The sequence below is a fragment of the Apodemus sylvaticus genome, chromosome 18 (assembly GCF_947179515.1).
Source record: "Apodemus sylvaticus chromosome 18, mApoSyl1.1, whole genome shotgun sequence".
NCBI classification, from domain to species: domain Eukaryota; kingdom Metazoa; phylum Chordata; class Mammalia; order Rodentia; family Muridae; genus Apodemus; species Apodemus sylvaticus.
Genome location: NC_067489.1, coordinates 26050929 through 26073542, shown reverse-complemented (window position 1 = coordinate 26073542; position 22614 = coordinate 26050929). Strand labels below are relative to the sequence as shown.

The window sequence follows — 22614 nt, the reverse complement described above, 5'->3', positions numbered from 1 at the left end:
TGAATGATTGCAGCAAAATGAAAGAGGATAAAGTGTTGGAGCGAAAATAAACATCAACTTAAGGGTATTTTAGAAGGTTTTCAGAAATAGATCTTGGGCGGGGGGTGGGGGGTGGGGGTGGGGGGATGTAATAATATAAGTTTGCTTATTGAGGTTAATGTTCAACTTCTTAAAAACTGGTATTGAGGAATTAACTAGAAATGGAAATTTCAAAGCAATGTTTATTATCATTCCTATTAAAATGGACACCACACTGTACATGACTCATTTCATGCATTCCTGCCTCCAGCTGTTATTTTAATAGAAAACCACCATCTAACATTGATATTTAAGACAATAAAACATTCTGAGAGAGTTTATTTATTTATATCTATGTAAATTCTTGAGCCCAATGGTGTTTCTAAACTGAGAGAATTTAATGCATCTTTCTCTAATAGGAAGTGATGTCAGTTGAAGATGAGTCTACATCCTGTTACTGCCTCTTGGATCCTTTCGCCTGTCATGTGTTGCTTGATAGCTTTGGAACATATGCCCTCACAGGAGAGCCAATCACGGACTGTGCGGTAAAGCAGCTCAAGGTGGCTGTGTTTGGCTGCATGTCCTGTAACTCCTTGGATTACAACCTGAGAGTTTACTGTGTGGACAATACTCCTTGTGCATTTCAGGTCAGTGTTTTTGTTGCAATTGTTCTTTTGGTAATGTGAAAATTATGATTATCTGTATTAGTTACTTTTCTATCACTGCGATAAATTGCCATGATGAAAGACAACCTGAAGGAAAGAAGTGCTTATTTTGGCTTATGCTTCGAAAAGAATAGAGTCTATCCCCGGTAGGAAGCTGGCTGATCATATTTCTATCTGTACCCGGGAAGCAGAGGGAGGGAATGTGAAATGGGGCAAGGCTGTAAACTCTCAAAGGCTGCCCTTGGTGATATATGTTTTGGCAAACTCCATCACTTCTCCAAGCAGTGCCCTACCCTGGAGAACAAGTGTTCAAATACGGGAGTCTTGGGGAGTTGCATTTCTCACTTAAACCATGACAGCTTTCTAAACACCAGTATCAGTAGAAAGGTTCTTTGGTAGAAACTTGGAAAAGTACCCACCACTACTTTGATCAAGAGCTATGTTACTGTGTGCCCCATGCAGAAGAGACAAGACAATTGACACTCAAGAAGGGGCAGAAATTAAACTCATACACAACAAAAACACCATCTACTAATTACTAAACCAAATGAAAGTATGATGGTAATTTATAAAATGGATGCAAAAGTGATATGAGTGTTGTAGAAGACTTTTTAAGAACATTTTACAAACCTTCATGAATGGATTGCATTTAAGAGCAAAAGACAGAGATTACTGCTAAAGAAAGGAAAAGGCACAAAACACAGAACAGAGAGTTATGTGGTGTGGAAAGAGCAGTATGAAAATTGCCCAAGTCTACTAAAGTTAGGAGTTAGGAAACAATGATGATAAATCATCTAACACTGGGCAGTCATATCATATCAGGACACCTAGTCTAATAGTGGCCTATTAGGGCAGAGGTAGTTCATCGTCTTTTCTATTTTCAGTGCTTTTAATTATGTAAGACACATCTTAAATTAGTTACTCCTGAGGAGTGTGGTTTATTAATAGAAGCAAGGATAATGCTGAACAGACTGGAGGCTTTGGTCATATATAAATCGAGTAGCTCTCCTGACATACCTCTTCTAGATCCGTGCTATTCCTGTCCTGGGTCATTAAGTCCATTATGCAGAGCATTTTCTCAGTAACTAGGTTTTAAAACACTGAGCTAGAAAATTCATGTTTACCAATAGAAGAGATGAAAAGACCCAAATTTTAAACATAAGCTAGGAAGTGACTCATGACAACCTACATTCCCAGACCTCCTTCCCGTTCTATCCTGTAAGAAACATAATCCATTGCAAGAGGTATCCTTAATCTTAGCTCCCCAAAGGGAGCTAAGATATATGCATACATATGTACATATACATATGTGGAATTTTGTGAAGCATTCCAGTAGAGCATTTGTCCTCATCCTATAATTGTTATTTTGTGTTCTCATGTACCCTTCCTCCCAGCCCATAAAGGAGAATCCTTTATCAGAGACAATACACAATCATCATCTGGGATTCAAGAAAAGTGAATACCTAACTGGAAAGGTGTTGGGATTGCTACATACACTAAACAGTTGTCTAAAATGTGCCAACAATTCCAATGAGGTGATGCTTAGTAACTCAGCCAGGTAATAAAGACGAGCAAACTGGAGTTTTCAGAGGACTTTAGAAGTCTATGGAGGACAACCAGCCTCCTGGCTCCTGCAGATAATCTACTATTGATTACACATACTCATTGCCATCAAAGTTGGCCCTCAACCAGGTTAGAGTTTCTTCTGAACGATAATCACACTTCTACAGGCACCAGCAAGACAGATATTTTTCTAGAGAATTTATTTCCTGTACTTTTAAACAATCTATTTTCATTACCATTGATACAACCAGATTTTACAGCAATTTAAATGTTTGGACAGATATGCATTACAAGGGAAATCCTAAGAACACTTTAATCCCAGCTTCTAATTCACTATTTATTCCTGCTGGCCATCTACCTTTCCTAGGCCTAGGGACAATGCTGGTCTCTCCCTGTGGAGTCCAAGAATCCTTACTGCATCATTCACAAGTATGCCTAAGTGAGCAAAACTTTACGTTTGCTTTAAGAAGATATTGCTCAGTAGATAAACCTTTGAACCTCACTCATCAAATCTTTTTACACTTGTGACCTTTTATCTCTCCAATTACCGAAGATAAAGAAGGTTTTCAAGTAGTTCTTGGTATCATGTTATTGGAAGATGTATGTGGGAGCTGCCACAAGCAGCAGAGACCACACCTCTCTTCTTGGTTTCTAAGACATCCTACACCTAGAATGTACAACGTTTTAAAATTGTAGCTAGAGTAAAACAAAACTAAGTTTTTCTGCAAAGGTACTTCTTTATTCAGAATATAATCATCTAGTTTTGTGTATTCTTTTCCTTGTTTTCTTTCATCTGTCCATTTATTCATCTATCCGTCTGTCTCATTTCTTGTTAGATACTCATATTCTGTATTTTCATCTTGGTATGTAATACCTTTAGAACTTTCTACATAGAATCATAGATGTCACTTTAATACCTTATATCAACTAGATTATATTTTTATGGCTTTGTATGTGATATTTATTAGTAGTTACTAACCTGTTTAAACTGTTTTATTTTTAAAAAGCTTCAAAAATCAACTGTTTGAGTCTCTAAAACACTTCATAGCTAATATCCCCTAAAGTGATATGAGCTAAAAACTACTGTCTACATTGTTTTCTTATTTTCTATAACCCTCATAGTAGTCCTCCCACATCTATAGAAAAATATTTGATTTGTAACATGTCCAAGATTATTAATATACCATGAGACTAAAAATTAAACAATGATATTCTGTTTTTTGCTAATTAGCAGTTTAGTTTCTAATTTTAAGTATGTAGTAAAAGCTGTTAAATAAATACATACAGTGCTGGGAAATATTCACAAATTCATGATAATAGACATTAGCAGTTATTAACACTTGTGCAATTTTTGTTATATGTGTTCAGTGTACATAGAACTGTTTATCACAAGGGTTTTTCATAAACCCTTTTTCATATATCTATGATATATATTGAACATGTCATGAGCCTCCAAAGTCCCCCAATCTTCCTTATTTCACACCTCTACCTACTTCCTTTAGACCCTCTCAGTTTATTTTCTGTTGCTTTGACAAAAATATCCCAATAAAAGCAATGTATGAGAAAAGTGGGACCGGGGTTAGCTCACCATTCCTGGTAGAATATAACATGGCGGAGAAATCCAGGTGTCTGGACCTTGAAGCAGACATTACATCCAATTCAGCACAAGAGAAAAGTTAACACGTGCCTGGAGGCTGGCGCTTGGCTCATTTTCTGCACTCTTACACAGTCCAGGATCTTCTGCCTTGAGAGTGGTGACAATCACAGTAGGTGAGTCTGCCCACATCAATCCTCCTCCATAGATAAGGCCAAGAACGACCTGATCTGAAGAGACTCTTATTGAAGCTCCCTTCCAAAGGGATTCTAGGTTCAGTCAGGTCGAAAACTAACAGCAGCCATCATGGGTCCTTTTGTTGCTCTCAACAATTTACCATGTATTTTCATACCATGTGTGCACACATGATATTAGGTAGCTATATAAAATCTAGAATGCATAAATGAAAATGTACACAGCATTGGTCTGAGACTGACTGAATTCACTTAAAATAATCACCAATTGCATCTATTTTTCTGCAAACACCACTTTGTTACTTACAGCTAAAAGGGGAAAAAAAGCTCATTGTACATACATACCACATTTTTCATCTTAGTTCCTTTGTACTGGATACCTAGGTTGGTCCTAAAATTCAGCTACAGGGAACAGTGCTGCAAGAAATGGTGATGTGAAAAACTGACTTAGAACTCTTTGAGTAATATCCAAAAGTAGTATAGCTGGGCCATATGGTAGATCTATTGTTAGTTTTGTTTGTTTTGAGAAATACCTCTCTATACTAATTCTGATCATGACTGGTCTACATTCCACTCCCACCAACAGAAGGCAAGAATTCTCTTTGTTCACATGATTGCAGAGCTCCTTGCTATTTATTTTCTTAATGGCTGTCATTCTGACTTCAGTAATATGGGATTGCAACATGTTTTTAATTTTCATTTCTAGATGACAAGTGAGGTTGAACATGGTTTTAGATGTTTATTGGCTGTTCGTGATTCATCTCTTAAGATTTATTAGTGCAGCTCTTCAGCCCGTCTATTGATGGAATTGTTTGGATTTTATTCCCCCTTGCTTAGGCTTTTGAGTTCCTTGAATATTCTAGACGTCTTCTGTCAAGTCTATAGCTGGAAAAGATTGTCTCACATCTATAAACTGTCTCCTCCCTTCACTGTACAGAAGGCTTTTAACTTTATGATATTTCAGCTGTAATTGTTAACATTGTTTCTAAGAGACTCCTGTCCTATTCACAAAATCTTTGCCTAAAGACCTGTCTTGAAGTGTTTCCTCTGCTTTTCCTTGTAACAGTTTCTAAATTTCAAGTCTTACATTAAAATCTTTAATACATGTGGTGATGATGCTTCCTTACGTGGTTTATTCAATGGCAGTGGGAGCCTAGCATAGGCTTTGTCATATGTGTGCTGCTGCTGCTGTGTGTGTGTGTGTGTGTGTGTGTACATCAGAGCACTCTTTATGGAAGCTGATTCTCTTTTTCCACCATGTGGGTGGGGCCTGGAGGTCAAATTCAGGTCATCAGGCTTGATAGGGAACAGCTCTACCCACTAAGCTAACCTGCCAATCCTAGGGCTAATTTCGTATAGGGTGAGGAATAGGGATCATTTCATTCTTCTTCATGTGAATATCTGAGTTTCTCCGTAATAGCTGTTGACAGGCTGTCTTTCCTGTGATGTATATTTTTGGCATTTTTAATAGAGCTTATGTTTATCAAAATTAGTATAGATTTTTTCACAGAGCATCTAGGCGGATATTGCCCATCTTAGAATTTGTTTCAACTATCACTATAATGAAGTGTTTATCGTAGTTAGGACACGCTTCTGACAACTGTTGTATTCATTTCATCTTAAAGAAATGATAACAAATATGTACTCAGCTAACGCTTGGCTCTTCACCAGGAAGGGATGCGGCTGCAGGGGCCTGGTTATATCTTTTGTCTCATTCATATCTCACTGGGAAGCTCTTTCCCATAGAACACTTACCTCCTAAGAGACTTGGCAAGAAGATGAGCTTCCAGACTAAATCTATGTGTCTGCTTACACCTGATTGCGGCCAGGCAATACAGCGCTTCCGTCAAATCAAATCCCACTTAGTGGAAGTTGAATAAACTGACACAGCCTCCCTTTTCCATCCTGCCTTCCTTCCTCCATCGTGCCTGTAGGGTTACCCTGCTTAATTCTACTCTGTCTGTGCCACACTGGGTGAAAGCAAAATGTCTTCAACTGACAAAAACAAAGCAGCCTTCCCGCTGCCTAAGACATGGTTTGATGTAGGCTTAGATGGTTTAAGACGTGTCCTAATAAAAACATCTAAAACTGACTCCATAACAAATTCAATCTACTCAGGTGTGCTGCTGACAAATAAGAAGTACCAGCTGCCTAAAGGTGAGAGGAGAATGAGTTGAGGGAGACCAAATGAGTTCAGTCCCTCTCTGTGTGCCCTCTGCAAAGGCAGGGACAGCCATTTTGTGCCTTGGTGCTGACACGCAGCCTTCTTGGATACAAAATAGGCTGAGAATTCAAGATATGTTTTCAAAGGAGTTACATTTAAGACCTGGTTTTGTTACTACATTTTATGACACAGTGACATGTGTGTACATGCATGAGTGCATGCGCACGCGCACACACACGCACACACACACACACACACACACACACACGCACGCACACACACATACATGCACGCACACATAAACTTTGACATGAGAAGAGCAGGGAATTAAGGTCTCTTTGTATCTTCATCTCAAAATGTAAAGAATAGAACAACTCATTTTCCCTCTTCCTGGCGCTCGGCACATCTATTCACCACCTCTCAGTATTCATTACTTACTGGGCATTAATGTGGATTTAGAACCTAATTTCAAAGGATTTCCTCCAGATGTAGTTCTTATGTTTATCAATAATGCAACCATGGGAAATAGTGTTCATGTAAAGCATTTAAAGGAAAACAGCACAGCCACACAATGTGTCTGTGTGTGTGTGTGTATGTATACGAGTGTGTAAGTTCAAACAGTTTTGTCTCATAAATATGTAAATTCAGCCTGCCTCTGTTAGTTTCCCTGAAGCATACCTGAATATTGCTGGCTGTCTCATTAAATCAACATAAAGAGCTCAGTGAGCCACAGTGTGCAGGTTTCTCCTGGCTGCCGCTTCAAGAGCTGGATGGCTTGCAGGCTCCAGTGCGAAATGAAGAAGTCAAGGGCCCAGTAAAACCATCGTTCAGAGCATTTCAGGCACATTCTATGTAGACAGAGCCAGGACTTTTTGTTTCAGTAACGGAACCAGTTAAACAGCAGGAGAAATTTAACGGGTGACAGCCAGGCCATGTTGTCCATGCAGATGATTCAAGATGAGTTCAGGAGAGCTGTGGGCATTGCTGATTCATCATCCATGTGTTTTTAGTTGCAGTGGAGTATGCTTGTCATACCAGTTCTCTACAAGCTGAGGCAGGAGAATCCTTAGTTCCAAGCCAGGTGGGCAAAATAACAAAACCATATCTAAAACTTAACAACAAGAGCAACCGTCACAACAGTACAATGGCAAAATCCCCCACCACTCTCAGGCTCTTGAAAAAATGCAATATACTGTGCACAGCATTATACTTCTGGCAAGGTCAAAATAGCCACTTTTAAAGTTCTTTATACGTGGGAGGTGTTTTTTTTTTTTTATTCTAAAGTCAGCTATAAATTTATGAATATGTAAATATAGTGATTAGTTCATGATTAGGCCTTTTCATTTAATAATTACTTTGCTTCAGAATTGATCTAATTGCTTAATATTTTGCTGAAGACTAGGCAATAATGTTAATTGCACATGGCTGGTTTTTGCAAAGCAGTATGCAAAAAAGACAAAGCATAATTACACTTATATTTAAATTATGGAGCCTAAAGCAAGACATTTAAGAGGGTACCTCTTACTACATGGTAATTTTAAGTAACTACACATTTATTTTACAAATTCTCCTCTCTGTGCATTATTTGCATGTCTGTCAAATGTGTATTATGGCCATTGTATATTTCTGTATGTTGTATATGTTGAGGGTTGTGTATGTGGGTGTTGTATGTGTTATCTATGAGGTGTGTGTATGTGTGTGTTATATATGTATGTGTTACAGTATGTGTGGTATGGTGTATATGTTATATATATATGTATATGTGTGATTTTTATGGTGTATTCTGTGTGTGTCTATGTATGTTTGTGTGTATCTGTGTGGTGTACATGAATATGGAAAAGTATGCACTTGTCCACATACATGTGAACATCAGAACAGAATGTAAGGTGTCTTCCTCCGTGCCTTCCTCTGCTGCCCTGACTTTGAATCTCTGACCAAACCAGAAATGTTTGGCTAAGCATTCTGGACCTGGAGTTCTTGGGCTCATCTTCTCCTTAGGCCTAGAGACTGAGACACAGAGTGTATAGCCATGTGTAGCTTTCTATGTGGGTTCTGAGAATTAAAACTCAAGTCTCCATGCCTCCAAATCAAGTGCTTTTACCCAGTGATTCCTTGCCCCATCATGCCAACCCCACTTTCTACAGTTTAAGTTTAAATTATATACAAAAATAAATAAAATTATATTATTAGACTTATATCGTCTAATAGCTATGCCTTGCACCAGTGAGATGTATTCATTATAGAGCTGTTGATAGTAGTCTGAATTTCCCATTACTTTAAAAAGAAATAGTAAGCCCAGTGTAACAAATGGCAAGAATGTCTATGCAAAGAAATACTAAATTGTGATGAAGAGGTACGACTCTAGCTTTTCCTTGTCCCTGGTCATGTACCTTTAGGCAAATGACTTTCGTAGGAGGACCCTAGTGATCTTAGTAGGATCACCTGTAAATACAGAACTTAGTGTATAGTCATGTAAATTATCATTTATGTATACATATGTCCTCATATATAAATACAGCATAGTAATCATATATCAACTGCCTGATGGTGTATATAGTTAAGTAGCTAAATAATCAGTACCAGCCTGACCATAGGTCCAGTGTACACTCATTAAATCTCACATGAAGGAACTACTAACTCAGTTTATTAAAATGCCAGGTCTTGCCCACTAGGCATTTAGAATTGATTGGGATTAATTCTCATCCCTACCCTGGTCATTTCCTACCACTGTGCATGAAAGACACAAGCCACATGTTGTAACCAACTTTGCAGAATGTAATGACATGAAGTATCTTCCTGGTAATGTTGGTAATATAAATATATGCAAATTAATTAAGAACATATGCTGCCGTCATTTCTGCCACATCTCCAAAGCTTTTGTAGCTATCTATCATGGTTCCTGGTCACTGTGCTTGTTACTGGTATACAAGTCCCAGGAAATGCACTTCCTACAAGGAAGAAGACAGCCCTGCAGAATATGGCGTGGATCTCAGTCATTTCACCCAGACATGCTAGAAGAGTCGCCTTCCCATAGGCGACTTGTATTAGAACGCTCTCTATTGCTCTCTAGTATGATGACTACACCATAACCAAAAGCTGTCCAGAGAGGAAAGGGTTTATTTGGTTTTCTTGCCTTGGTCCCAGTTCATCCAAAAGGAAAGTCATCAAGTTCAAGCAGGAGCATGGAGTCAGAACCTGAAGCTGAGAACCTAACGGAACGCTGCTTACTAACTTGCTCTCCTTGGATCGTTCAGTTTTCTTTTTTGTATAACCTAGGACCACATTCCCAGGGATAGCACAACCCATAGTGTACTAGACACATTACATCAATCAGTAATTAAGACGCCTCACAATTTTCCCTACAAGTTAATGTGCTGGAGTCATCTTCTCAATGATGGGTTCTGCTTTCCAGATGACCTAGGTTTTGTCAAGTTGAGAACAATAGCTAGATAGCAAACCACTCAAGAATAAAAACTAGAAACATGTAATAATTGTCAGTCAGTCTATACATGTACTACAACTCACTCACGTGTATAACCACATGGGCAACTAATGCATGAGAATCACCAATTCAGGCCAACGTGTGCAACTTAGTGGCGCCCTTTCTCAAAACAACACATTGTTAAAGGCAAGGATGTAAGTGTTTAGAAGAACATTTGCCAAGTATGTGAAGTCCTGGTACCTCAAATTCCCAGAACCTTAAAAAGGCATGTCTGTATATCTCAATGCAGGAGGTAGACACACCATGGGGCTGCTCTTAGCCTCTGATAACTTGTGTGTCCTTGTCTACTTGCAGTCCTTTTTTCTGACTGGTTGTAGCATCTTGGAGCCTATAATACAGACAGGCCTATAGCCTGGCATTGCTCCCAGCTCTGCGAGAAGCTCTAAGTCAAGGGTGATTCTACAAATGGACTTGGGGCAGACTCTCACCTCTGGCCACTGGAAGCCTTAGCTCTGCAGTAATTTAATATTTTTGCAGAATACATATTTATCTAACTGTTCCACTTGCCCTATCAATGTAAATCTGGTCACAACAAGTTCAGAAGCAATTAAGTGTTTGTTCAGCAGAAGCTGTGTGGGCTTTGTTTGTCATGAGTGTAATTATAATGATTTCTCCGTGAAACATGCAGGAGTGTTTACCTTGGAAAATTCGATTTCTTGTATCTGAAGTGAAGCTAACTTGATAAAGAACCTGTTTTTCTTGGCCTTTTGGCTTAAAAACTTTTATGAATGCCACTGCAAATAAACGTGCACTCTAGAACATTTATTTCGAGTCCAAACGGAATGTTAGATAATGCCCAGCTCAGTGAAGAATTGCAGTAGAGTAGAAAACACCTCGTCTGCCTGTTTTGTGAAGGGTGATGTAGTATTCTGTGTGAAGCCATTCCGTGGGTAATGTCACATCCAAATGAAACCCATATACCCCTAGAAACTCAAGGGTATTAGCATCAATCAGCTTGGGGGCAAGGAGCAGTTTTAGTTTAAGGAAAGTCCCAGTTAGTTTAAAAGCAGCCAGAAGGAATACTATCAAGGAAATACATAACAAATGCTGGATCATATGAATAGAGACAGAAGGAGCCCTGGCATTAACTGCTGGAGGGAATGTAAGTTAGTGGAGCCATTATGGAAATCAGTATAAAGGTTCCTCAGATAATTTAAAAGTATACTGTTTGATCCAGGAGTAGCACTCATGAAGAAATTTCAACAAGCATACCACAAAGATAACCGAATGGTATTGTGCAACAGTGTTCACAATAAAGACTTAGAGAATCAGCCTGAGGGTTACTCAATGGCTGCAGAGATAAGGTCAGTGTGGCACACTTACATATCTATTCAGCCACAAAAATGAATGAAATGGCATTTGCAAGAAAGTGGGTGCAACTGATGATGCTCATGAGATGATCATGCTCACGAAATGAAATGATATAGACTCAGAAGAATCCTGAGTTTTCTCCTACAGTGTCTAGATTTAAAAAAAATAAGACATAAACGAAGGAAGCACCTGTGTGGGAAGAGGGGACCTGTGAGAGGGGAGGCAAAGAAAGGTAATGGAGTTGTTGTGACTAAAGTACATGCCATACAGGTGTGAGACTCTATAATGACATCATCGTGTATGTGGAATGTACACTTATGAAAGTATCTGTATAAGGGTCAGCAAGATGGCCCATCAGGGAAAGACACTTGCCACCGAGCCTAATGAGCTGAGTTCAGACTCAGCAACTCACATCATGGAAGGATAGACATTCCTGCAAATTACCTACTCACCTCTATACACGCATACCCACACCACACAAACTAAATGAATCTAAACAGCCTACATGACATAAGCAAGAAACATAAGAGCAGTTGTCTCTTGAGGGTCAAATCTCTATTTCTCTGTACCTTTCAACCCCAAGCATCTGGCTGTGGAAGTGTGTGTTTGTGTCACAGGTCCCCGCCACAGAAGAGAGGGTACAAGAATCTGCATGCTTCAACATGCCTCTTCCTCCTCTCGTCCTCCTACAGGAAGTGGTTTCTGATGAACGGCACCAAGGCGGCCAGCTCCTGGAAGAACCGAAGCTGCTGCATTTCAAAGGGAATACATTCAGTCTTCAGATCTCTGTCCTCGACATCCCTCCGTTCCTCTGGAGGATCAAACCATTCACTGCATGCCAGGTACCCGCCAGCAGCTTCTCACGGGAACAGCTTTGCTGTGACCGGCAAGCCCGGGAGGGGACTTCTACTATGTATTGCACCTCCAAGCTGTCAGTGACAGGACAGTTTGGGCACACACAGGGGGTGGAACATAGAGGGAGTGTCATAAATTCACAGATGCCTAGCAAGTGGGGGAGAAAAGTTCTCACATCCCGAGTTATATGACACTTCCGTCTTCTGTGTGAATTGATCAGTATATAGGTTCAAGATGGAAATCCAACCACTTAAGATTAAGGGTTTTTTGTTGCTTTTATTAAAATCAATCATCGCAAGACATTGCTTTAATCACAGTCGGCAGAGAAGCAGTGGGAAGTCTCAGGGTGGTGATTTTGAGTGATAGCTGCGGCTGAGAACAGAGCGGTTACCCTTCATATGTGAAGTGTTTGCTGCCAAAAGCAATGAGCGAGATGAGAGAGAGGAGAACCCTAGTCAGAGAGCAAGGGGAGAAGGAAGCCTCCTGGGAGTCTTTTTACAGATACATAAAGACATTTGTACATTAGTGTCCATGTATCTATTAATAAAGTTTTTTTTCTAGGCATCTCAGGTTATTTAGTTATATTTACTATAAAAATCATATCTGAGAAGTTTGTGATCCTGACATCAAAGTCTGAGATTTCCCTTCACTGTTATCAGCAGGTCACCTTTGCTTCAAGTGACAGGACATTTTTTTAACCCTAGAAGAGTTCCTATTAGTACTCATTGATCTACAATTGTAGAGCATTTTCATGCCAGGCACTTTAAGCAAGAGAGCTGTGTAAGGTTTTTTAACCTTTCCATTCTTACTTATTATATACCCGTGCAAGCACACATGTGGGCATGCCCCCCCCCCCCCGACAGGCATGCACGTGCATGCACTCACACATGCACACATGCACACCCACACACTCTCTCTCCTTATTTACACTGACATATAATTATTCAGAATGGAAATCAGCCAGATTGCAGAGAAAACACGAACATTTCATGATAAAGTTGGACAACCAGTGCTTCTGATTTATAAAATGCAGAACATCCGAATCAGATAAGACCCTTCTTTTTTCCATTTGAGTCACATGACTCTTACTTTTTGAGAGCCACAGTTTCAGGGCATTCAAACATTCAGAGTGACAGGAACATCTCTTGTGGCCCTAACCCTCCACCCCCTTTCGTTTGGCACACTCAACAGATTTCTAGACAGAAAATTGCTGAATCACTGTACTGTTGGTGATGTTCAAGACCTCAGTGCCTTTGCTTTCCTGGAGTTTCTGTTCCAGATCAAACCTGTGAAAACAAGTCTTGCTAACCACATGGATTCTTGGATATTAATCTTTATAGATTACGAGGGCCTGTTTGCATTGTGTCTAGTGCAAATCACTCAGTCCAAAGTCACTGTTCAATCTAATGCTTGAAGGCTTTAAAAAAAAATGGATGAAAGTTCCATCCCTGTTGCTCTTAAAAGCGCTTAAAAAATAATTTAATGATTGCAAAACCATGGATACAGAAAGAATACGATAAGCAGAGAAGGGGACAGGGACGTGCAGACCTCCCAGGATACATCAGCAATGACTAGAAGTAGGGGGCCTTGGGTTGCAAGCCACACACTTTACAGGGTTGGGGTCCATGGAGGCTGTGAACACAGAAATAATGAACATATAAATAATGGCCTTCTGTAATTGAGCTTATTCTGAGAGGGTCTTGGGATGCTGAGAAACAGTTGATTTTCTCGGTGTCAGGAGGCTTGCCACTGAGTCTTCATTCCCACTACATTTTTCTAGCCCCAAATTAACTTCCGCTCTCTCCTTTCTCCCTGCCATCCTTACCCACTAATCTTTGCCCAGGCCATGGCTAAGTTCCCCAGATTGCACGAGGGAGTACTAGGCTGTTCTAGGCATTAGATCAAAGCATTTTTGTGGGGGATTTGTGGTCAGCCCACTTGAACCTCGTGTAGATCATTGTATGTGTGGATAACAGAGAAAGGCTGTTCATTAGGGCTTAGTGATTCAAGCATAACAGGCCCTCTGTCTCTCTCTCTGCTTATCTCAGAGAAATGTTGTAGAAACAGAGAAATCATGCTATTGCTGATATGTGGTCTCTTCTTCAACCAATCTCCTTGTCATCTTTGAGCCCCAAGCAAGACATACCAGAGGTGTCATCAGTATCGATTTGATTTATTTTCTAACTATAAATGGACAGTCTACAAATTTATATATTGCAACTGACACAGATTCCAAAATACCATTTGGTTTTGTTCTGAGAGACAGCATCTCTAAGGACCTAGGGGACTAAGAGAGGGGTTGGAAAATAATATGCCAGTCAGATAGCAAAGTTTGCACTAAAGGTTGTTTTGAAACAGTGTGAACTGGGTCTGTGTCCTGAGCCTATGTTTAGGAGGGTCAGTTTGCTTTCTAACCAGGAGCACTACATTTCAGAGAATGTCATACAACTTCTACATGAAGGGAGGGATGGAGCATCTGTGGTACGAACTGACCTTACTCCACAGAAAAGTCTCTATCCGCCATGCTAGTATTAGCAAAAAACCCATTGGTCCATGTTTTCTTCCCAATTCGAGACTATCATAATTACCAATCCAGCACTACTGCCCTGTGTCTCTCTCCTTTCCCTACCCGGGACATGACTAAATAGCTCTGGCTCTCAACATGTTCCTGAGGCCTCAAGATTCTTCATTATAACTTCCTTTTTTCTTTGTTGCCTCTGAGTTAGAAAGCTATGATAAGCTATATGACAGCATTTATTTATTTATTTATTTATTTATTTATTTATTTATTTATAACCGATAAAACACAAAGTCAGGTTGCCATGTCCCTGGGATAAAGGCAGCTGTCTTTGCAGCATGCTATGAATCTTACAGAAGTCCGTGTATGTCTCCTGCAAGGACGTGATTTACATTCTCTCCATCTGCTAGGAGCCCAATTGTAACGGGAACCTAAATGAAACCATTTCTGGTGCATAACTTTGTTAGACTTTGTCCTCTGCACAATTCCTGTACAGTTCCTCTCTCAGCTCAGTGAGCATGGTTGGTGATTTGTTTTTGTTTTGTTTGTGGGGGGGGGTGGGTTTTTCTTTTCTTTTTGCACCCCCTCCCATCTCTCTCTTTGGGGATAAATGAATGCAGTAACAATTGCCCCAAAAACACACTAATCACAGTGCTTCCAACTCTATTCTTTTTAAATGTTTCATTGAGCACTATTTGCAGCTGCTAGTCAAGTCAACAAGGAAAAGCTATTCTTTCGGTACAGTCCTAGAAACAGATTTAAAAGTGTTTTGATTGCACACAGTGGCATGGAGAGACAGGAGAGAAGACATTATTATGCCAGTTCTCATGTCTTTCTACAAGGGAGACTATCTCTGCAGAGTGTCTTAATCTCCTACATTCCAGTGTTCAGAGGGAAAATTATACAGGAATCATATCAGAGGAGGTATTTTCAAATAAGTGGCCAGTACTATTGTTTAAGAAAAGGTAAGTATTACCAAGGATCCCAACCCACAGTAAAAAATGCAGGGTTTTTTTTTCTTGAGGGGATAGATCTTAGACTGAACTCTATGTAACCCTGGAACCCTTAGGCTTATATTATGCTATAATGTAAAACCCAGCCATTAACCTTACAATTGTGTTGTAGTTGGTTTCTCTAGAGGAGCCATTCAAAGTATTTCTACAAAAATCACCTGGTTTAGAGAAGATATTTTATGATTATAAGAGTGAGAATGTAGAGAGATGGGTCAGGGTGTGAAATAACTGAGGCCTAGGAAGGCCAAGAAGAAAGCTAGATTTATAATGTGAGGCACTGGGGTTGGCTATGAACTACCAAGCAAAGGAATCATGGGATACGGTCAGCCCCCCTATAATGGTCACATCAGTGTCTCTCATAGTGAATGAGTTAAGGTTTTATTGCTGTGAAGAGACACCACAACTACAGCCATCTCTTATAAAGGAAAACATTTAAGTGACTAACTTACAGTTTCAGAAGCTTAGTCCCTACCTTACAGTTTCCGAGTTTTCATCCATTGGGAAACAGGACGGCAAGTAAGCAGACATAGTGTTGGAGAAGGAGCTGAGAGATCTGTATGTTGATCCTAAGGCAGCAAAAGGAGACTGTGTCACACTGGGCACAGCTTGCGCATATATAAGACCTTGAAGCTGGCTGGCTTCCAGGTTACAAACTTCCTCCAATAAGGCCACATCTACTCCAACAAGGCCACGCCTCCTAAGGATGCTATTCCCTGTGGGCCCAGCACTCAAACACAGGAGCCTGTGGTTGCCATTCCTACTCAAACCACCATACATAATGATTAGAGCTGAGAGACTCTAGTGCCGTTGCCTGATGAGTGCCAATCAGCTGATTCCCATTTGATGCTCCCGTCAGGCCCCCACACCCTGCTAAGTTTATCGTATAGAGACTAGAGGCAGAGTGTGAGACAGTACTTCATTCTGCTCCAATGAGGTGTAATAGGGTTAGGAAGCTTGCTAAATAACTCTGGAAAAGAGAAGGTAAAAAAAAAGCCTGAGAAATAGAGGAGCATTTGTAGAGTGCCTCAGATCTACAGTGCGAGGGAAGGAGGATAAGGGCCAGGGCCAGAGATGTAGTTATTAGAGCCATGCAAAGGAGGTAACATTTGGTCGTGTGCAAGCAGATGAGATGGAGTTCACTGGGCAGAGGGAGATGTGTAGGAGGTAGAATCATGAAGTAGGCGTAACCCATGGATTGTAGAATGGGCTGAGGTGGAGGAGCCATGACACGCTATCAACTACTGTCACACCTCAGGCCTCCAGAGACCTCTGTACATCTTCGGAGGATAGTGATAGTTTGCAAACTTTGGCTCAGAATTAAGAGTCAAATACAACAAAAGAAAAATCCTACATGCTTCTTATATTCTTGCTAAGATGACTGATAACTGTCAATGTTTGATTTTTGTTCTCCCGTGTTCTCCAAAGCTTGGCATCTCCTCTTTAAGCATAGAACACAAAAACCTAAAATACATCTATCGCTTGATGCTTTCTCCAGAAAGCATCTACCGCCAAATCTTTTCCCCCGGGGCGACATAAACAACATCTCCCTTCTTCCTAAAGTCCCAGGGACAAACTGAAGTGCTACTCTGGTCAAAGTTCACTCTTTTAAGAACCAATCAGTACCTATTGGGTTTCCTGACAGAGCGTATGTGAGATGCCTCTTACAGGGATGTGTGTGTTCCTCACCCCAATAGATCATAGCCCTATTCTAGCAGTGATGAGGGCTTCCCCATAGCTGCAAGGATGAAGCCCCCACCCTGACCCTACCCCAGGCAGTCTCCCTTGGCCTAGTTAAGGCAGAGCTGTACACAGCTGATACACTTAGATTCTTTGCTTGATCTTAGCCAAAAGGCCATGAACACTTAGATTCTTAGGTGAGGGTCTCATGACCAGTCCTTTCCCACCTCGAGGGTGACATAGACAGTCAGGAAGCCCAGCTGGAATGAATCTTTTGCAGAGCTGAACATCTCAAGATTGCAATTGTTTGGCTTGGAGGCCGGTCACTCCCAACCGTATCCACAATTTAGATCCATGTAACTTTTAGAGAAAAATTAGAAAAGCGAGTTCTGCAAATGAGTGTGACCATTAGAGTTTGGGAATAAATATTCCCTCCAAGGGAGTAATTACAATCGTGGCCTTGGTCTTTTAACACACCACAAGCCTATCAGCAGTCACACTTTAGCTTCCAGGCTTCCTACATCTCTCTCCACCTTTCAGCTTCAGCACTGCAGAAAATTATATTTTTAGCCATAAAGGAGCAAATTAATGCAGCGATAAACACAGGAAATAAAAGTGATGTCGGGGGTTGTTAGAAGCTGGGCATCCGTGGTCAGTGCCAAGTCTCTAGCCACATTTGACGAGGAAGCGGAATCTTTTAAAAACACATTTAAATAAGAAAAGGCTAAGAAAAAGTAGGAACAAACTATAAAAAAATAAATTGCCTTTGCTTGCATGTTCCAACTAGTATTGGGGAAAGGAGAAGTTCGCATTCTTATTTAGTAAAATCTACATTCATTTGCGAGAAAGTTGTATCGGTCACTTGAGGATGGCACCAAACCTAAATTGTTATTATTTCTCCTTTATGTTGCACGGTTCAGTCATTCCAACTTACCTTTCTCGTGGCCATGAATAGGTGATGAGACAGCTATGTCACTCTGGGCGCCAAGCATGTCTGTGTCCCTCTAGGGGTTGTGCAAAGTTGTATCAGAAATATTGGCAGAGTTTGTCCCTATACAACCATATAAGTCTGTGGTATGGGCAACCAGTTCTGGACATCAGTTTGTTTGTATAATTCTTACTTAGATAAGACAGTAATATTCCATTCCAGGCTTATTTAGAGGGAAGGGCTACAGGAGCCTTCTAAAGAGGACAAAAAAAAGGTTAAATTTTAATGGTGCTTTTTCTATGTTGTGTGTGTGTGTGTGTGTGTGTGTGTGTGTGTGTGTGTAAAATCTGACCTCCTGCAGCATGCCTTAGAAATTCAAGTGTTATCAATTGGAATTGATATTAATTACTTCTATGCTGCCTGCAATTCCACCAAAGTTACTTAAGCAATCATCTTCGCTACAATATAATCATCATCACCATCATCATCATCATCATCATCGCCATCGCCACCATCGTTTATTGTGATTAAGACTCTGTTGTGGTTCCTCAAAGCTCTGTTTTTCACACCCTTTCCTCCCCACCCCCACCCCCCCTGCAGGAAGTCCCTTTCTCCAGAGTGTGGAGCAGCAACCGGCAGCCCCTGCACTGTGCCTTCTCCCTGGAGCGCTACACGCCCACCACCACCCAGCTGTCCTGCAAAATCTGCATTCGGCAGCTCAAAGGCCATGAACAGATCCTCCAGGTGCAGACATCCATCCTAGAGGTAAGTCCAGGGTGCAGGTCTTTGGACTTCCTTCCTACGTGATGGTGGGAATAATGATCCCTGTACCTATCCGGGGGCTTTGCCCGTGGGGTTCTTGCGGAACTTTGCAATTCAGATTCTTCACTCTCCTTACCAAGGAGGAAGAACAAACTTCCTCAGGCTCAGAACTGAACCAAGCTCCCCACTGGACAGGGAATTTTCAACAAAACAGTTTCCTAACTCAGCGGGCCTGGGATACTTGCAGACATGTGTCCAACATGGCCATGGCCGTTGAGACTCCGGTGGCTACTGGTCCATGGCTGTGCTGTAAAAAACAATCAACTTGTGTACCTCCTGTTTGGAGCATCTCCCCACCAACTCCCTTTCCCACAACTGAATCTCTTTTGTTTGTTTTGTGACCCACCAATCTTAACATCTGTATTTGTCAGGATATAAATATTAATGAGATATTAATTTACCCTCATCTGCAAATGTAACACATCTATGCACCTACAACTCAATTTCAAGTTTTTCTTCCTTTGAATGTGTAACTTAATGCGTTATCACTTCTTCGCATTTTCGTTTTAACTCATTGTTTATGCAACATGAGTATTGCTAATTCCCCAAATAGTTTTCCTGAGCACTGGGTAGCTTTCCCCTAGATCATGTCTTACAATTGATAGCTGTCTTAACTGATATATATGTGCACTATTTGCATTCATTATTGCCAATTAGCATTTAGCGATAAACCAGGTCTGATGAGGAAATACATGCAGAAACCTGGGTATGGTATTTTTAGAACCTCTTTCTTGAACAGTCCTGGCATATGTAATTCAATACATTTCAAGAAAAATACAAACAAATGTTATATGAAAATTACTTTGGGCTTTTTTTTTTAATGTAACCCGTTTTAGTGATAGTTCATGCTGAGGTTAAATGAAGTGTTTTATTTTTGTTTTTAGGTTTTTTTTTTTTTATTATTGATTAAATTTGCGGACAGTTGCATACATGTATACATAGGATGAGGTAGTTCTCAGCTTCCTAATACTGCAACCTTTTAATACAGTTCCTCATGTTGTGGTGACCCGCCCCCACTGTAAAATTATTTTTGTTGCTACTTCATAACTGTAATTTTGTACTGTTATAGTCATAATGTAAATATCTGATATGCGGCTCCCATGGGGGTCGAAACCCACAGGTTGAGAACCAAGGAAACAATGTATTCTGGTTACTCTCACATTCCCAACTCTCTTCATTTCCTTCCCACTCCGTTCATCCACTCTGCACCAGATCCCTTTCCCACACCCATGACTTTGTCTTGTGACCCATTGATTTTAACCAGGGCCATCTTTGTGGCCACAGGTTTGGAACTGACCATTAGAGCCTGGTAGGTTCATTTCGTGCGTACACAACTGAAAACAGTTATACCCATTTCCCAGAACCCATCAGTAACCAAATACACAAATTTATCAGACTATCCAACTACTAGATGAACTCAAGGTTCAGTGAGAACAAAACAACGAAACAAAACAGATAAAACCTCACGAGGCAGCTAATTCCTAAGAAGGAACAGATTATCCTCAAGGTTAACCTATGGCCTCAACACCATAGACACACCTGAAAACATAGGAGTAACTGCATATATGCTAGCCCACAAAAGAAGAAACCATAGGGCATCAATACTTGTATGATGGAGAATGTAGGTGTTTATTTTGTAGATTATCAAGAATGTGTATGCTACATGTGAAACTCATCTTCTAATAGTGTCATCATTAAACTGTCTCTCAAACTCCTTCTAGCATCTGGGAGAAGGATGCATCTGGTGATCAATAACATCTGCTGTCTTTTCTTACAATGGACTTGACTTTCATAGTAAATGGTTGAAGCAAAGGGCCAAATATGGACAGTGATCAAAAACTGATCCCCAGGTAAAAGAAAGGTGACTATCTAAACACAGGGAACTTTAGCATCATAGACTAGTTTTGAAGACAAGTCACATTACATGGTCACCATGCGACCAACATTGATTTTAGAGTTGAGAAAGCTTAGTAGGTTAGCTTCTAGGACTTACTGAGTACATTCAGTCAGAATAACGTGGACCTTTTGTAGCTTTGGATAGATGTCATTGAATTTTTTCCCCTTAATTGTGTTCCCCATATCCCTATGCATTTCAGCTCAGAGTTTTCATTCTTTGCCTTATTTGAGTGAGTTTTCTTAGGGTCACAACTCCTTATATTTGATAGGACAATCATGATGGGTATGAGCACACAGATGTCTGTGGGTTTAGATGTGTACTAAACATCTAAGTCAGTGTAGGGATTATTCCGGGATCATTCCCACTAATGTCTTTGATTCTAATGCTCAGGGTTACACCTACCACTTCCCTTCATGCCTTTGGTCTAGATGATTTTACAAATAAATACTATTTTGCAATGACCCTTAGTTTTAGCCATATATATATATATATATATGTATATATATATATATATATACATATATATCATTATTGTTGTTATTGTTGTTGTTATTATTATTGTTATTATTATTATTATTAATGTGGCCAGAATTGTGTCAGTCTTTGGGAGCAGTGAAATCACCCTTCCTGATATAATCCTGTTGAATGACTGCTGCCAACTCATGCTCTGTCAAATCAGCTCTCTCATCCATCTAGAAACTGTAGCCTGGGACACTCTAAAGAACAGGAAAGAACCCTCACATAATTTATCCCATCATTCTTTTCTGGTATAATATTATTGAAGACAATTTTTGGTAGAAATGACTTAAATGGGATTCCCGCGTGTTACAATTTTCCCTTTAAGCAATTCTCTTATCTTTCCTCCAAAAGCGGTGGAAGTTGGGGGATAATTTGTCTGCTATAAAACAGAGTACTCGGGATCTCGCGTTGATTTACAACTCCCTGTGCTTGCCAGGTAACAGCCGCTTATCTCAGATGTACAGAGCATGAAAATCTACTGTTCCTCTGCATATTTAATTTAAACAATCAGGGAATGTGATGTAACTTCAGCATTCTTATTACTTGGCTCAGCTGTCTTCTCGAATACATCATAAATGTTACATAAAGTGTCACTCTGGTAGAAGGGAAATATTTAAGTTTGGAAATTTTAAGAGTGAAGTGGATCCACTTATTAAATTTTTTGAAAATGCTTATTTTTAGATTCAACCTCATGTATTTTATTCACCTTCAAAGGAAACACACTCTTCTTCTGCTTCGTTTCATGCTGTGAGGTGGCTTTTCTTCTGCCAAGAGAGTCTTGGGGGTCAAACTATCCTGACTAGCCCATTGACACAGCCTGAGATCTGGTCTGATCGTTTTGGTTTAGAAGACTACGCAGTTTAAGGACGACTGCTCAGTGAGCAAAGTACTTCTGTGAAGCATGAGGCCCCAATCTCAGATCCCCAGCACTGATAATAGCTAAAAGCCAAGTGCAGGGGTGCATGCGTCTTTAACCCCTTCCCTGGAGAGGCAGAGGCAGGAGGATCACCAGAGCTTGCTGGTCAGCTATTGGAGCCATAATGCTCCCCGTTCAGTGAGAAACCCTGTCTCAATAAATGAGGTAGAGAGCAACTGAGGAAAATACCTAAAGGCTTCTACCTCTCTCCCTAACACGCATGCACACACCCACACATACACATGCACACACATGTGCATAAACACACGTCCACAAACACATACAATGCTTTTTTTTTTTGGTCATGCTGAGAATTAAATGTAGGACCTTACATATACTAGCTAAGTACTCTACCTGCCAACCAGCGTACGTTCCCTGCAGTCTCAACCCATGATCCTACTATTCAAAACAATTCCAAGTAACATGGTCCAAAGCAAATTTTGTATCTTTCAATTGTT

General features: G+C 40.3%; 1 protein-coding gene across 6 annotated transcripts in view; it reads left to right on the top strand.

The window, feature by feature from the left end:
* Unc5d (unc-5 netrin receptor D) overlaps nucleotides 1-22614 on the top strand; it is a 534361-nt gene that overhangs the window by 495549 nt on the left and 16198 nt on the right. For 5 of the 6 annotated variants that reach the window (XM_052162698.1, XM_052162699.1, XM_052162697.1 and 2 more), the window contains 3 exons: nucleotides 438-665; nucleotides 11704-11853; nucleotides 18603-18767. In XM_052162698.1, the coding sequence (XP_052018658.1) occupies nucleotides 438-665; nucleotides 11704-11853; nucleotides 18603-18767 (543 nt within the window). The remainder of the gene's footprint in view (nucleotides 1-437; nucleotides 666-11703; nucleotides 11854-18602; nucleotides 18768-22614) is intronic. The other variant, XM_052162701.1, reaches the window with a different exon arrangement.